This window comes from Mobula hypostoma, chromosome 15, assembly GCF_963921235.1.
Source record: "Mobula hypostoma chromosome 15, sMobHyp1.1, whole genome shotgun sequence".
Lineage (NCBI taxonomy): Eukaryota > Metazoa > Chordata > Chondrichthyes > Myliobatiformes > Myliobatidae > Mobula > Mobula hypostoma.
Window position 1 is genome coordinate 73111920 of NC_086111.1, and position 15169 is coordinate 73127088.

Sequence of the window (15169 nt, forward strand, 5' to 3'; positions counted from 1 at the left end):
ACCTACATACCCTTTCAAAATTAAAGTCGTACTTTTCTGCAATCATTATTGTCAATTGCAGCGAAAATCTCACGCAGTTGCTTCACGTTCAGTTCCTGGACGACTTCACTTAAGCTACTGCATTGGGTTTCGATTGTTTTCCTTTCCTCTTCCAATTGCATCATCTCTTCATCTATCAGTTCTTGGTCCTGGGATGCCAAAACCTCTTCAACATCATCTTCGTCAACTTCCACAAGCCACACTCACTTTGTCCTTGCTTCATTCACCATGATCGAAACGCTTAATTATGTCTAGTTTTACACTAAGTATAACACCTTTACAAGCTCTTTTAGGCTTTTCCGATACCTTAGAACTCACCTTGCTAACGGCTGCTCACAGGCACGTGTTTAAGCAATGCCGGCTAGAATGCCATTCCGAATCCCGGGGAGAGCGGCTGCTCGGGGTGTGCGCTGCTTTTTTTTGTAACAGTGAAAACACCCTCTGTTAGTGAAAGCAGGTAACGTAGGTCTTTTGTAACAGTGAGGTTTCGTAAAACGAACGTTTGAAAAGCAGGGGACACCTTTAATAGAAAAATGGGGGGGGCTATGTGGGATGGAAGGGTTAGATTAATCCTGGAGTAGATTGAAAGATCGGCACAACATTGTGAGTCAGGACCTGTGCTGTGCTGTCGTGTTCTATCTTCTAATGTGATTTTCACATTCTTGAAGCTACTTGCTCCAGTTGGTTGCTTTAGTTGTCCGCTGATTAATTGACAAGACTAGGGTTAACTAGATTGTGTGTTTGTTTTTTTTCTCACACCTGATCCAGTTGGTGGTTTCACAGAACCACTGCTGACAGCTGGCTATGGCCGCATTGGGTTTGTGTCAGTTGGTGAGGGATCTCAATCCCATCAATATGCTTGAGTCCTCTGTACACTAGGGGGAGTGGTACACTAGCGGCAATTGGTATACTAGTAAAAGTGACCACATTGCAGTCCTTGTGGAGACAAAAGTTCTTTCTTCATATTGGTGATGTCCTTCATCCTGTTCTGTACCACCACGCTCAAATCCCCCAGCCAGACTGCATACAAGCATCAAGATAGAGAAGCACTGCCTTATCAGGCAGGGAGGGTGGAAGGTGGTTTCTGTGTCTCCACCTGACCTGATCTTAGTGTGGTCTATACAACTGGAATACAAGTTGGAATTTCTCACATTCAACAGATTCTTGTTGAAAATTGAAGCTGAAAAGAGTGCAGAGGAGATTTATGAGGATGTTGCCAGAACTCAAGGGACTGAGTTATGGAGAGAGGTTGGGACTTTATTCACTGAAGCACAGGAAAATGAGGGGTGTTGTTACAGAGATACATAATATGATAAATGCACAGTCTTTTTACCCCAAGTTTTGGGGATTGGGAACTGGAGGGCACAGGTTTAAGGAGGGGGGGAAGAGATTTAATAGGGACCCGAGGGACAACTTTTTCACTCAAAGTAGTGAGTGTGTGGAGCGAGCTGGCAGCAGAAGTGGTTGAAGCAGGTACGTTAACAACAAGGATACTTGAACAGATACATGGGTACAGTGTTCAGAGAGATATGGGCTGAGCTTGGACAAATGGAACTGGGTTGGAAGGGAATCTTGGTTGTTATGGGACAGTTGGGCCAAAGGGCCTGGTTCCATTCTAAATGACTAACTGAGAATGACAGATGAGTTATGGAGTGATGATATAATAAAAATGGTGGAACAGGCTACAAAGTGCCCACTGCTTTCTCTCACCAGGGTCCATTGTGGCCACCCCTCTGCCTTCATAAACCGCTGGCACGTTGTGATCCAGTCCCGTGGACAGATAACACCTATAGCCATTCAGTTACATGTATTCCGTCTATTTAGTTTGGCAGCTGTCAGACCCTTGGGAAATATTCTGGTGGTCTTTCCTTTCTGACTGGATGGGAAAGGAGTTTGTTTTGTTGTTCTGTTGAACACTCTGGACACGCTATGTTGGCACCAGAATGTGTGGCATGCTTGCGGGCTGCCCCCAGTACATTCCTAGGTTGTGTTGGTTGTTAACACAAACGACACATTTCATTGTATGTTTCGATGTACACGTGATAAATAGATCTAAATGCTGATGTCACACAACAGGCCAGAATACTGCTACAATTAAATGAAATATATCATTCTGATGTTGACCCAAAATGTGAAAATTGACCTCCTCCTATGCCCTGCATCCATACTTCAGAAGATATCCTGTGAATGAGGTGGCTTTGTGAGTTGTTTTTAAATAATTGGGTCTGATCTGCTGAACACAGGAGTTCCCAACCTGGGGTCCACAGACCCCCTCAGATAACGGTATGGTTCCATGACATAAAAAAGGTTGGGAATCCCTGGCCTGGTGCATGCATTTTTACAAATTATCTGCAGCTGTTGTGTCTCCTTAAACCATTTGTCAGTTAGGGATGCTCAGATTTTAATCTGAGCTTTTAAACCACTGTGGGAGGAAACCTACACGGTCACGAGGAGAACATACAAACTCCTTACAAACAGTGTGGGAAATTGAATCCAGGTTGCTGGTATTGTAAAGCATTGAGCTAACCACTATGCTAGCATGATAAAGACAATTTGTTGTTCAGTTGTTAAGTCGAGTTCAACTCTTCGTGACCTCATGGACTATAGGGTCCATGGGGTTTTCATGGCAAGATACGGAAGTAGATTGCCGGGCCTTTCTTCCGCGCAGATACTACTGCTGCCCAGGTTGGGACCCGGCTGGGTTTGAACTCACAACCATCTGCCTTGACGTCCAGTGCTGATCCCACTACAGCATGAGTCTGCTCCGATAAAGAACGTAACAATTTTAAAAAACACAATAAATATAAATATATAAGGTAGCTGTAAGAGATAGGAGCAGAATTAGGCCATTTAACGTATCTGGTCTGCTTTGCCATTCCACCATGGCTAATTTATTACCCTTCTCAACCCCATTCTCTGCCTTCTCCCCATAACTTTGGTGGCCCAGTATGAATCTATCAACCTCTGCTTTAAATATACTCAATGACTTGGCCCCCATAGCCATCCATGGCAGTGAATTCCACAGATTCACCACCCTCTGGCTAGAGAAATTCCTCCTCATCTCTGTTCTAAATGGACATCCCTTTATTGTGAGCCATCTAACACACTCTATATATTAACCCTTTCATTTCAGAATCATCCTTGTGAACCTCCTCTGGACCCTCTCCAATGCCAGCACATCTTTCCTTAGCTATGGGTGCACAGTAGCTTGGCAGTTGACAGAACACTATTATAGCTCAGAGAGTTTTGGAGTTCAGTTATGGTGTCTTTCTATAAGAAATCTTTGGACATCCTTCCTGCAGAATGTGTGGGTTTTCCCAGAATGCTCTGATTTCCTCCCACAATCCCAGAGCGCTTGATGGCTTTGGGCCTGTATTCACTGGAATTCAGAAGAATGAGGGGTGACCTAATTGAAATTTATCGAATGTTGAAAGGCCTCGATAGAGTGGGTGTGGAGAGGATGTTTCCTCTAGTGGGAGAGTCTAGGACCAGAGGGCGCAGCCTCAGAATAGAGAGGCTTCCTTTTAAACAGAGATGGAGAGGAATTTCTTTAGCCAGAGAGTGATGAATCTGTGGAACTCATTGCCACAGACTGCTGTGAAGGTCAAGTCTTAAGCATATTTAAGGCAGAGTTTGATAGATTTTTGATTGGTCATGGATATGGGGAGAAGGCAGGAGATTGGGACTGAGAGGGAAAATGGATCAGCCACGATGAAATGGTGGAGCAGACTTGATGGACCAAATGGCCTAATACTGCTCGTATATTTTATGGTTTTATGGTTTTTATTATGGTCAGACCAAGGATGTACCAGGTAGGTTTATTGGTCATCGTAAATTGTTCCTGTGGTTAGGTTGTTAATCAGGGTTGTGGGGTTGCTGGGAAAGCGTGGCTTGAAAGGTGGGAAGGGCCGACTCCACACGGTATCTCTAAATAAATCAATAGATGGGTAGAAATTGCTCATGGTACTCCAAGTGCAGTCTGACCAATGCCTTATAAAGCATTACATCCTTCCTTTTATATTCTAGTCCTCTCAAAATGAATGCTAATATTGCATTTGCCTTCCTCACCACGGACTGAACTTGCCAATTAACCTTTAGAGAATCCTGCACAAGAACTCCCAAGTCCCTTTGCACCTCTGATTTTTGAATTTTCTCCCCATTTAGAAAATAGTCTACACCTTAATTCCCTCTAACAAAGTGCATGACCATACACTTCCCTACATTACATTCCATCTGCCACTTTGCCCATTCTCCTGATCTTTCTTCCTTTGTCTAATCTGCCTATTATTTCCCAAAGAATTCCAAGTGATTTGTCAGGCAAGATCTCCGTTTCAGGAAACCATGCTGACTTTGGCCTATTTTATTATGTGCCTGCAAGTATCCGGAATAATAGACTCCAACATCTTACCAACCACTGAGCCTGTAATTTCTTATCTTCTGCCTCCCTCCTTGTTAAAGAGTGGAATGACATTTGCAATTTTCTAGTCCTCAGGAACCATTTCAGAATCAAATGATTCTTAAAAGAATACTATTTAATGCCTCCGCAATCTCTTCAGCCACCTCTTTCAGAACACTGGGGTGTAGTCCACCTGGTCCAGATGACCTATCTACCTTCAGACCTTTCAGCTTCCCAAGCACCCTCTCCCTAGTGATATAAACTGCACTTACTTCTGCCCCTGATACTCTCGAATTTCTGACATATGCTAGTGTCCTCCTAGGTGAAGATTGATGGAAACTACATATTAAGTTCATCCACTATTTCTTTGTCCCCCATAACTACCACTCCAGTGACATTTTCAAGTGGTCCACCCTTGCCTCTCTTTTACTCTTTATATATCTGGAATAAAATTCTATTATCATCTTTTATATTATTGGCTAGCTTACCTTCATATTTCATCTTTTCTCTCATTATAGCTGTCTTTAGTTGCTTTCTGTCGGTTTTTTAAAACTTCCAAATCCTTCAACTTCCTACTAATTTCACTATATTCTGTGCCCTCTCTTTTGCTTTTATGCTGTCTTTGACTTCCCTTGTTGGCTACAGTTGCTTCATGTTCCCTTTAGAATGCTACTTCTTTGGGATGTATCTATCCTGCTCCTTCCAAATAGCTGTCAGAAACTCCAGCCATTGCTGCTCTGCCATTATCCCTGCTAGTGTCCCCTTCTAATCAACTTTGGCTAGATCCTGTCTCAGGTCTTGGTAATTCCCTTTACTACATCTGACTTTATCTTCTCCCTCTCAAAGTGTAGGGTGACTTCTTTCATATTATGATCACTAAGGGTTCCTTTACCTTAAGCTCACTAACCAAATGTGGTTCATTACACAACACCCAATCCAGAACTGCTGTTCCCCTATGGGCCTAACCACAAGCTGTTCTAAAAAGCCATATCATAGGCATTCTACGAATTCTCTCCCTTAGAATCCAACACCAACCTGATTTTCCCAATATACCTGCAATTGAAATAGTCATAGTCATACTTTATTGATCCTGGGGGAAATTGGTTTTCATTACAGTTGCACCATAATTAATTAAATAGTAATAAAACCATAAATAATTAATAGTAATATGTAAATTATGCCAGGAAATAAGTCCAGGACCAGCCTATTGGCTCAGGGTGTCTGACCCTCCAAGGGAGGAGTTGTAAAGTTTGATGGCCACAGGCAGGAATGACTTCCTAGACGCTCTGTGTTGCATCTCGGTGGAATGAGTCTCTGGCTGAATGTACTCCTGTACCCCCCCCCCCCCCCCAGTACATTATGTAGTGGATGGGAGACATTGTCCAAGATGGCATGCAACTTGGACAGCATCCTCTTTTCAGACACCACCATCAGAGAGTCCAGTTCCATCCCCACAACATCACTGACCTTATGAATGAGTTTGTTGATTCTGTTGGTGTCTGCTACCCTCAGCCTGCTGCCCCAGCACATAACAGCAAACATGATAGCACTGGTCACCACAGACTCATAGAATATCCTCAGCATCGTCCGGCAGATGTTAAAGGACCTCAGTCTCCTCAGGAAATAGAGACGGCTCTGACAATCATAATCCCCATGACTATCATAAATTGCCCTTATTACATGCTGATTACATACCTTTTCTATCTCTTGGTGTGATTTGTATCGCACATCCTGGCTCCTATTCTGAATATAACTCCCATCAGGGTCTTCCTACCCTTGCAATTTCTTAACTCTATCCAAAAGGATTCTACATCTTTCAATCCAATGTCACCTCTTATTAAAGGTTTGATTTCATTTTTTACCAACAGATCTACCCCTCCCCTCTGCCCACCTACGTCATCCTTTCAACACAATATGTATCCTTGGATGTTAAGCTCACAACTATAAGGCCTTAAGGTACAGGAGCAGAATTAGGCTGTTTGGCCCATCAAGTCTGCTCTGCCATTTCATCATGGTTGAACCAATTTTCCTCTCAGCCCCCATCTCCCATCAAGGCCTTTCACCATTCAGTAGACTTCAACGAGGTCACTCCGCATTCTTCCGAATTTCAGTGAATACAGGCCTAGAGCCATTGAACGCTGTTCATATGACAAGTCGTTCAATCCTGGAATCATTTTTGTGAACCTCCTTTGCGAACCCTCTCCAATTTCAGCACATCCTTTCTAAGATAAGGGGCCCAGACCTGCTCACAATACTCTAAGTGAGGCCTCACCAAGTGCTTCACAAAGTTTCAGAATTACATCTTTGCTTTTATATTCTAGTCCTCTTGAAATGAATGCCAACATTGTAATTGTCTTCCTCACCACAGACTCAACCTCCAAATTAAACTTTAGGGAATCCTGTACAAGGACTTCCAAAGTCCTTCAAGCCTGACCTTCCTCACAGTGTCACTACACATTGCATCTACCTGTATGCCAAGTACCCCATCCTCAGGCCTATCAATCCGGTTCCCATCCTTCTGCCTAATTAGTTTAAATTCTCCACAGCAGCTCTAGTAAACATGTCCACAGGATATTGGTTTTCACCTGGGTTCAGTCCTATATATACACATAGATTGATTGTATATCCTTAAAGTGACACTAGGCACAGGAGTGTCTCCTTCCTCTTTATCAACACCTGTCATAATATTAAGCGTTTCTATTAAGTATCCCTCGTTCTCCTATGTTCCAAGAAACTCTAACGAGCTTCTATCTTTTTCTAGATGCCAGTAAAGATGGGGCAAGGCCTGCAGTCAAGCGTCCTGTCACATCCCCTGATAAGTAAGTACTCTGTGTTGCAGGGAGTTGCCAATAGTCAGTATTTAGTTAAGGCCACTCAAAGCGGTGAAATGACAAGACTTCAGGCTCATTATATTGCTGGTGCACAGATGTTGGAACACTTAATAAGAATACTATTCTGAGAACAGATATGATTCAAAGTCAAGAGACAGGGAGGGAAATTTACCCACTTCAAACCCGTGATGTGTTTCCTTGAAATACCTAACACCGTAAGACATAGGAAAATCAGGCCTTTCACCCCATCAAGTCTACTTCATCATTTCATCATGGCTGGTTTATTTTCCCTCTCAATCTCATTCTCCTGCATTTTCCCCATATCCTTTGATGTTATAGTGGGCTAATCATGAACCTATCAACCTCAGCCGTAAGTATACCCTCAGACTTGGCCACCACAGCTCTACATGGCAATGAATTCCATTGATTCACCACCCTCTGGCTGAAGAAATTCCTCCTCATCTCTGTTCTGAAGGTATGCCCTTCTAGTCTAAGGCTGTGCTCTCTGGTCTTAGACTCCCCACTGTAGGAAACGTGCTCTGCACATCCACTCTATCTAGGCTTTTCAGTATCCAATAGGTTTCAATGAGATCCACCTCCTCCCCACCTTCCTTCTAAACTCCAGTGAGTACGGGCCCAGAGCCATTAAACGCTCCTCATACCCTTTTATTCCTGGAATCATTCTCCTGAACCTCCTCTGAATCCTCTCCAATTCCATCACATCCCTTTTTAGATAGGGAGCACAAACTTCTCCCCATACTCCACATGTGCCTGACCAAAGCCTTAAAAAGTCTTAGCATTGCATTCTTGCTTTTGTATGTACTTGACAGCACATTGCAGAGAGATTCTGCTCAATTAGCCCGGGGATGTTTGATGGGCTCCGAGATTAGAGTAGCCTTGGTAGCTAAGTAATAACCAAGTCGGTGGTGCAGAGACAAATGCAATGTTGGCATTCATTTCTAGAGATATAGCATATAAGAGCAGGGATGTGATGTTGAGGCGCTCGAAGGCACTCGTGAGACCACACTTGGGAGTATTGTGTGCAGTTTTGGTCTCCTTATTTTAGAAAGGATATACTGACATTGGAGAGGGTTCAGAGAAGATCCACAAGAATCATTCCAGGAATGAAAGGGTTACTGTATGAGGAACATCTGGCAGCTCTTGGGCTGTATTCCCTGGAGTTCAGGAGAATGAGGGGGGATCTCATAGAAACATTCTGATTGTTAAAAGGCCTGAACAGATTAGATATGGCAAAGTTATTTCCCATGGTAGGGAAGTCTAGGACAAAAGGGCACAACTTCAGGGTTGAAGGACGTTCTTTTACAACTGAGATGCAGAGAAATTACTTAAGTCAGTGGGTGGTAAATCTGTAGAATTTGTTGCCACGAGCGGCTGTGGAGGCCAAGTCATTGGGTGTATTTAAAGCAGAGATAGATAGGTTCTTGATTAGCCAGGGCGTCAAAGGGTATGGGGAGAAGGCAAGGGAGTGGGGATGACTGGAAGAATTGGATCAGCCCATGATTGAATGGCGGAGCAGACTAGATGGGCCGAATGGCCTACTTCTGCTCCTGTATCTTATGGTCTAAATACTGTGATGAATGGAACATGTTTGCTTCTCTTTCGGGGTCAGAGCCAGTGTCACCCAGCGCTAAATTTATACATGTTCCCCTTTTGTGGCTCATCCCAATTGGCACCTGTGCCTGGTTCCCGACAGGGGGTACAGACTGAACCATGGCCGACCCTGGAGGGAGGTCCCTGACCAGCTGCTAGGGACAGGAAGCAAGAGGTGAATTTGTTTTGTTATCATCTCAGTACTGAGGTGCATTGTAATTATCCATTTTTCCCAGTGCCTTGCATCAGCTCACAAAAAGCAGAAGATAGACACCGCACTGCAAACCATTTAGAATTGATTTTGCAGACACATTACCAGTAATAACCTGCACTTCTGTGTCACCTGTAACATGACATGATTGGCCATGGTTTAAAAATAAATGCCATCATTTGAGACAAAGTGAGAATTTTAGAAATCCAGAGCAATGCAGAGAAAATATTGGAAGAACTCAGCAGGTCATGCATCCCTATGAAAGTGAATAAATAGTCGAGCATGGTGAAGGGTCTCAGCCCAAAATGCTGACTGTTTATTTCCCTTCAGAGATGCTGCTTGACCTGCTGAGTTCCTCCAGAGTATTTTGAATTTTAAAAAATGCATTTTTTTAAACCATGGGCCAACATAGGTCAGTGAACAGTGAGTTAAGAACAAAATATGTATTTTTATTTTTATTTATTTAGATACAGCACAGGAACGAGGCTTTCTGGCCTAGTCAGCCTGCGCCACTCAGTTCAACCCATGTGACCAATTAACCTACTAATCCATATGTCCTTAGAATATGGGAGAAAGCCAGGTCATCCAGAGGAAACCCACGCAGTCATGGGGAGAACATTCAAACTCCTTAAGGACAGTGGCGGAATTGAACCTGGGTCGCTGGCACTATAATAGCGTTATGTTAGTTCAAGACTTGCAGTAAACTTTATTATGTTACTGACTTGGATATAAAGTCAAAGGTATTTTCATCCCAACCCACTGGACAAGGATCTAACCTTACCTCTGACCCATAGCTAGCTTCCATGCTATTTATAAGGGGTTGTGGGAGACCTATAATGTTCCTTCCCAAGACTAACGCCTTTTTTCTCCCTTCTCTCCAACTGTAAACAGCAAGCTATTAAACGTGAACAAGAAGGCCAAACCAGACGGGTCCTAACTCTCTTGTGCATAGTGAACTGTCGCCTTTTTATTTCGTACACCGAAGAACATGCTTGGCTTTGAATCCACCTTGGTATGCCGGCACACATTCTGTTTGGAGGGTTTCGTTTCAGTAGAGAACAGTCTTCGCTTTTGTTACTGTTCATTTAAAATGAGGACTGTATCTCAGCAGAAACCTGCAGTGAACTGATGGTGTTACTTGAAGGAAAGGCACCCTGTTGCGTGGAATTTCGTTCGTTTGCCAAATTATCTATGGTCGATTTATACAGACTTTCTCATCAGAGTAAACCAACTTTATTTTGTTTTTCTAGTTCCTTCTCTTTCCTGACCTTGTGATTCTTACTCATTTTATTTTGACAAAATGCACATCAGGGCCAGAATGCTCACCCAGTCAGGCGTTCTGTAAAAGGAAAATGACACTTGGGATTGCAGGTGTCCTCCACTCATTGCCTGCTTCTGCCCTTCTCAGAGTAACTGGGAATCACTCACTTTACACCCCGCTGTTTGGAGGAATTTTGCAGTGAAAACCACTTCTTCCACTCCACCCTGCCTCCAGTCTGTTCTGTTTGACAACTGAAGCAACTGCTGGAGTCCTGGTAAATGCTTCATGGTGCATGTGTACTCACGTCCTGTATCTTCTCAGAGGGAATTCGGAACATAGTTTGTTTTAATGCCCTCTTATAACACCTATTGGTCAGGAAAAACCTCTGTGCAACTGGTTTATAAAATTGAGGTTTTGTATTAAGATGGCTGCAGGGAGAGGAGGAGTAGAAATTAATTCCATCACTAGAGTTATGGGAACTTGATTGCAGAAAATGAATATAGAGGAGGAAGGCAAGATCTTATTTTTTGTTTTGATTATAATCTGTATAGTTTTGCCTGAGGCAGCTCTATTTTTATCCAGTCGCAGGTTGAGTACACCATTGTTAAGGCCGGCAGCCTTTGCCCTTCCTTAGTTGCTCTTGGTGAGCTGCTGCCTTCAGCCTTCCCACGTGAAGCTGCTCACGCTACCCGGTTGGGTTGGGATTAGCAAGATGGTTCCAAGAGAGGAATGGTGTGTGACTTCAGGCTTTTTCTTGTGCCTGTTGCCCCATGGAGTGAATGAAAGGATGTGCTGAGATATGGCCGTAAAGTGTTGTGTGGACTTGCTGGTTAAACAAGAGGTGGTTATGTATCTCAGACTTTCCCCAAATTTGGGAAGTGAGCAGGTGGTAGGAGGGAGACTGATTGCAAATAAAATGCTTCTGCTTTCGTGCCTGACAGTCGATAACAGCAGGAGATGTAAATGTGAAGATAATGTCACCATCTCTGCATTGAAAAATGCGTGGTTGTATGTGCTCTGCACACAATCCCTCAAATTCAGTATACATATTGTTACTGAACACTGCCTCCTGGCCCGGTTGTCACTGAATAATAATGGAAAGGCGGAGTGTGGAATGGGAGGAAAACAGCACCTGCAGGAAAGGAATATTCCCAAAGCAAGGCAGCTGCCAAATAAACACAACTTCAGAGTGTGAGCAATTGAAACGTCGTAGGGCTGAGTCATTTCAGGAGTGGTACAGCCTGCCTGGTTGGGTGTTCCTGACTGACCAATGTTCAGCATTGTATTTAGCATGTCATGGTGTGTTTCTCAACACAAGAGCCCTGTTTTGGAAACAGCTCAGGTCGGTATGAGTTACACTCACAAGGTCAAATGAAAACATCCCCAAGCGGTTAAGTAATCATGTGGGCTATAAGTTCTGAGTTTAAGCAAGTGTGCCATTCTACTTGCTTATGGATACCGACCATTGCATGGAAACGATGAGGACAGAATATCCTCTCTCAAGTGTTGTGTGGAAAATTTAGATTCTTCCTAGTTTAATGGGCAGAAGTTTTCAGAAACTCCTTAAATCTTTATTGTCAGAAGGGGAGCCTCATCTGGTCCTTCTCATAACGGGTGTAGTGGGAGGACAATCCCATTTGAGTGGTTCCTTTATACTTGTGCCTCTGATGGGGCAACTGACCAGTAGCTATCCTGAGCCCCATCTAAGAATGGCTGAGGGAACTGAAACCAGATTGGAAGAACTACCTGGGCAATAGATTCTTCTTTTTAAACTAGTTCTGTGCCAAAAACATTGTGTATTTTATCCTCTGCAGTGCTTGCCAGGGACACACCAATTAATTCATTTATGTTCCTTTTCCTCAAAGATGGCACTTGAGCATTAGAATCTGCAGCCTTCTGATCAATGCCTGGCATTGTTCTCCAAGGATTTCTTTGGCATGCTGATGCTACTATGTATTGACATGCCGATGTAATTCTTTCCCCCTCTGCCACGGATGGCCCTGCGTTATTGCTTTCTGTTTAATGGCTAGACTCAAAATAGACTAGAACCCACATGTACCAATATTTTTGCCGGTGCTGCATTGATAGACCAGTGTTAACCAGTACGGTATCGCAGTGTTGCACAATGATAAACAGTTTATCAGTGTTATACTATGAAAACAAGACAGCCTTTTTGTAAGCTCTGTTCATCATACAAAGTCCTGGGAAATAATGTTACCCTTCTGTGAAATTAAACTTGCACACCTTACAACTATGATAGGTATACGCTGCAGTTTTGCAAGAACAATATTAATAATGAAACCAGGTAATGTTGAGATTGTGATGATTCAAAAACAGAACCTGGAGTAAGATCTTTGCCACAGGTAGTTAAGAATTTCCTTTGACAAATACTTCAGTCTATTTATAAGTGATGTTTGACACCTGTATGTTCCATATGGAAAAAGAAACAGCCTTTTTTAAATCTCCTGTGAAAGAAAATGCTCATTAGACAATACCCTGGGAAATAATGTTACCCTTCTGACAAATTAAACTTGCACAGCTCATAACTGCTACTGATTGAAGGGTCAAAGCCAGACATTTGTATCTGGGTGGGAGCACTGATGTCAGTGATCATGAATTCTGTTCAGCAGTGGGGTTGTGATTCAGACTTGTCACACCAAATCACTGTCCAGAGAGATCAAACAGCACTTCCAATGGAGACAGTATAAAAATCACCCGGTTTTATGTGCCAGGTTGTGGCAAAACTACAATTATATTTTAAAATATAATAACTGAGCCTGCATTTTTTAAATGATATAGTTTCCAGAAAGATCTGAGAGGAGGCAGTAAACGTTCCCTCCCCTTTCCCATATTTTAAACCATTTTGCAAAGATTATGGGATTTGTCTATCTGGATTTCATAACTTTAGAATCTGTACATATGATTATAAGCTTTTTTCCCTTCCCCTTTTCCTGGATCAATCCTGTCAGTCAGAGATTGAAAGAGCACCTGGCTGACAAACCAGAAGGCATTTTCTTGGAGCTTGTGGATCAGAGCACACAGTTTGTTTTTTTATTCCGTGGACGGGTCAGTGGCGAAGTTGGAAGGTTTTTGCTCATGGGGAGAGAGCTGTTCTTTCTGTACAGGGTATGTGCTTAAATGATGGAAAACATAAAAAGCCAGAATTTGGCTGCAATGGTTTTGTAATATTATGTACAGCTTAGATAGGAAGTGTGCTAATGTGTTATTTTTTATTTTTTAAAGAAAGGTTTTGTATAGTTTCTACATGTTTAAAATGGGTGGGGGGTGGTGTTGGGAAAACGGGGGTAGTTTAGAATTTACTCTCCATCTAGTCCTTAGCCCCAAATGCTGTATGTAACTATGTTTCCCCCACGCTGTGAAGTTGGTACCATTTCTCTGTACATCTCTGCTGCTTGTATCAGTTGTAATGAATTTATATTTTTTTGGATTAAAGGAAAAACACAAAAAAATTGTCCATTGTAGAAAAGTCAAATTATAAATCATTTTGCTATCTTTTGTGCTTTTTTTGAATAAAATCTGTTTTTGCATACATGGTTTGGTTCTGCTTGTTAACATTATGAGCTGAAGATGAGCTTTATTGATACGCGTACATCGAAACATGGAAACAAACAGTGAAATGTGTCATTTGTGTTAAAGACCCAAACAGCCTGGGGAAAGCCCACAAGTGTCACCATACTCGGGTGCCAACATACCACGTCTGCAACTCACTAACCTTAACCCATACGTCCTTGAAATGTGGAAGAAAGCCGGTGGATACACACTCTGTCACAGGGAAAACATACAAACTCCTGACAGACAGCAGCAGGAATTGAACCCTGATCTTATAGCTAGCATGCTGTAAAATATTGCTCTGAACATTATACTACCATGCTGCATGAAATGTAAACTTAACCTCTGTTTCTTGTGCATTTGTGTTTTAATGCTCACTTAACAAATTCCCCCCTTTCTCCAGGATCTCTTAAATGAACTGAGGTTCAAAATGGAGCCAGGTGGTTTGGGTAATTAGGTCTCAATTATTACAATCACTTTTTAATTCTATTTTTTTTCGGGGGATTCATTTTACCAACACCAGCATTCCAACGGTTCAAGTTAATATCAGAGAATATATCCAGGATACAAGTTGAAATCCTTTCTCTTCACAGATTGCCACAAAACGGGGAAAAAAATAAAAGAATGAATGAATGTTTAAACAAAGCCCCCCCCCCCACCTACCATGCAAGCAATAGCAAAGCCCCCAGAGTCCATCAAAGATTGATATTGAACAAAGTGGCTTACTGAAAAAGAGACCATACCAGTAGATCTGAAGTCACATAGAGGCCGGTGTAGTAAGGAGTGCAAATCTCTTAGGCTGGGGATGGGGGGTGTCAATGAAACACAGAGTTTTCTTTTACAAGTCTATGGAATTTAAGTTTTACATTTAAGTCTAGATCTCTGCAGTTCCAGTCCGATAACAACCACAGCATCACCTCTACTCTAATACAAGATGAAGGTAAAATATGATAGTGCTACGTGTTGGTTATCCATTGTATCCAACGATGACAGGAAACCTGTGCACAAGATTTTAAAGTGGAAAAGCCGTTGACTGGAACACTTCCACTCTCTCGACCTCAAGTCTGAGTCTAGTGGTACAAATAGTCATAACCTACGGTCCATTCTGTGCCTGTCACGCTTGTCGTTCTCCACGAAGCGTCGCAGTACCGCCTTCCCGGCCACTGAACCTCACTGTAACTCTCATCCGCCCAGTCCGCTGGAGCTGCCTTCACATGCTGGGGTGGTTATATCTACCTTGCCGGCTGCCT

At 42.8% G+C, this 15169-nt stretch overlaps 1 protein-coding gene across 4 annotated transcripts in view; it reads left to right on the forward strand.

Moving 5' to 3' along the window:
- LOC134356968 (host cell factor 1-like) overlaps nt 1-13897 on the forward strand; it is a 131449-nt gene extending 117552 nt beyond the window's left edge. For all 4 annotated transcript variants that reach the window (XM_063068251.1, XM_063068250.1, XM_063068253.1 and 1 more), the window contains 2 exons: nt 7197-7254; nt 9980-13897. In XM_063068251.1, coding sequence (XP_062924321.1) covers nt 7197-7254; nt 9980-10025 — 104 coding nt within the window. In that variant the 3' untranslated portion in view covers nt 10026-13897. The remainder of the gene's footprint in view (nt 1-7196; nt 7255-9979) is intronic.
- The last annotated feature ends 1272 nt before the right edge of the window (nt 13898-15169 follow it).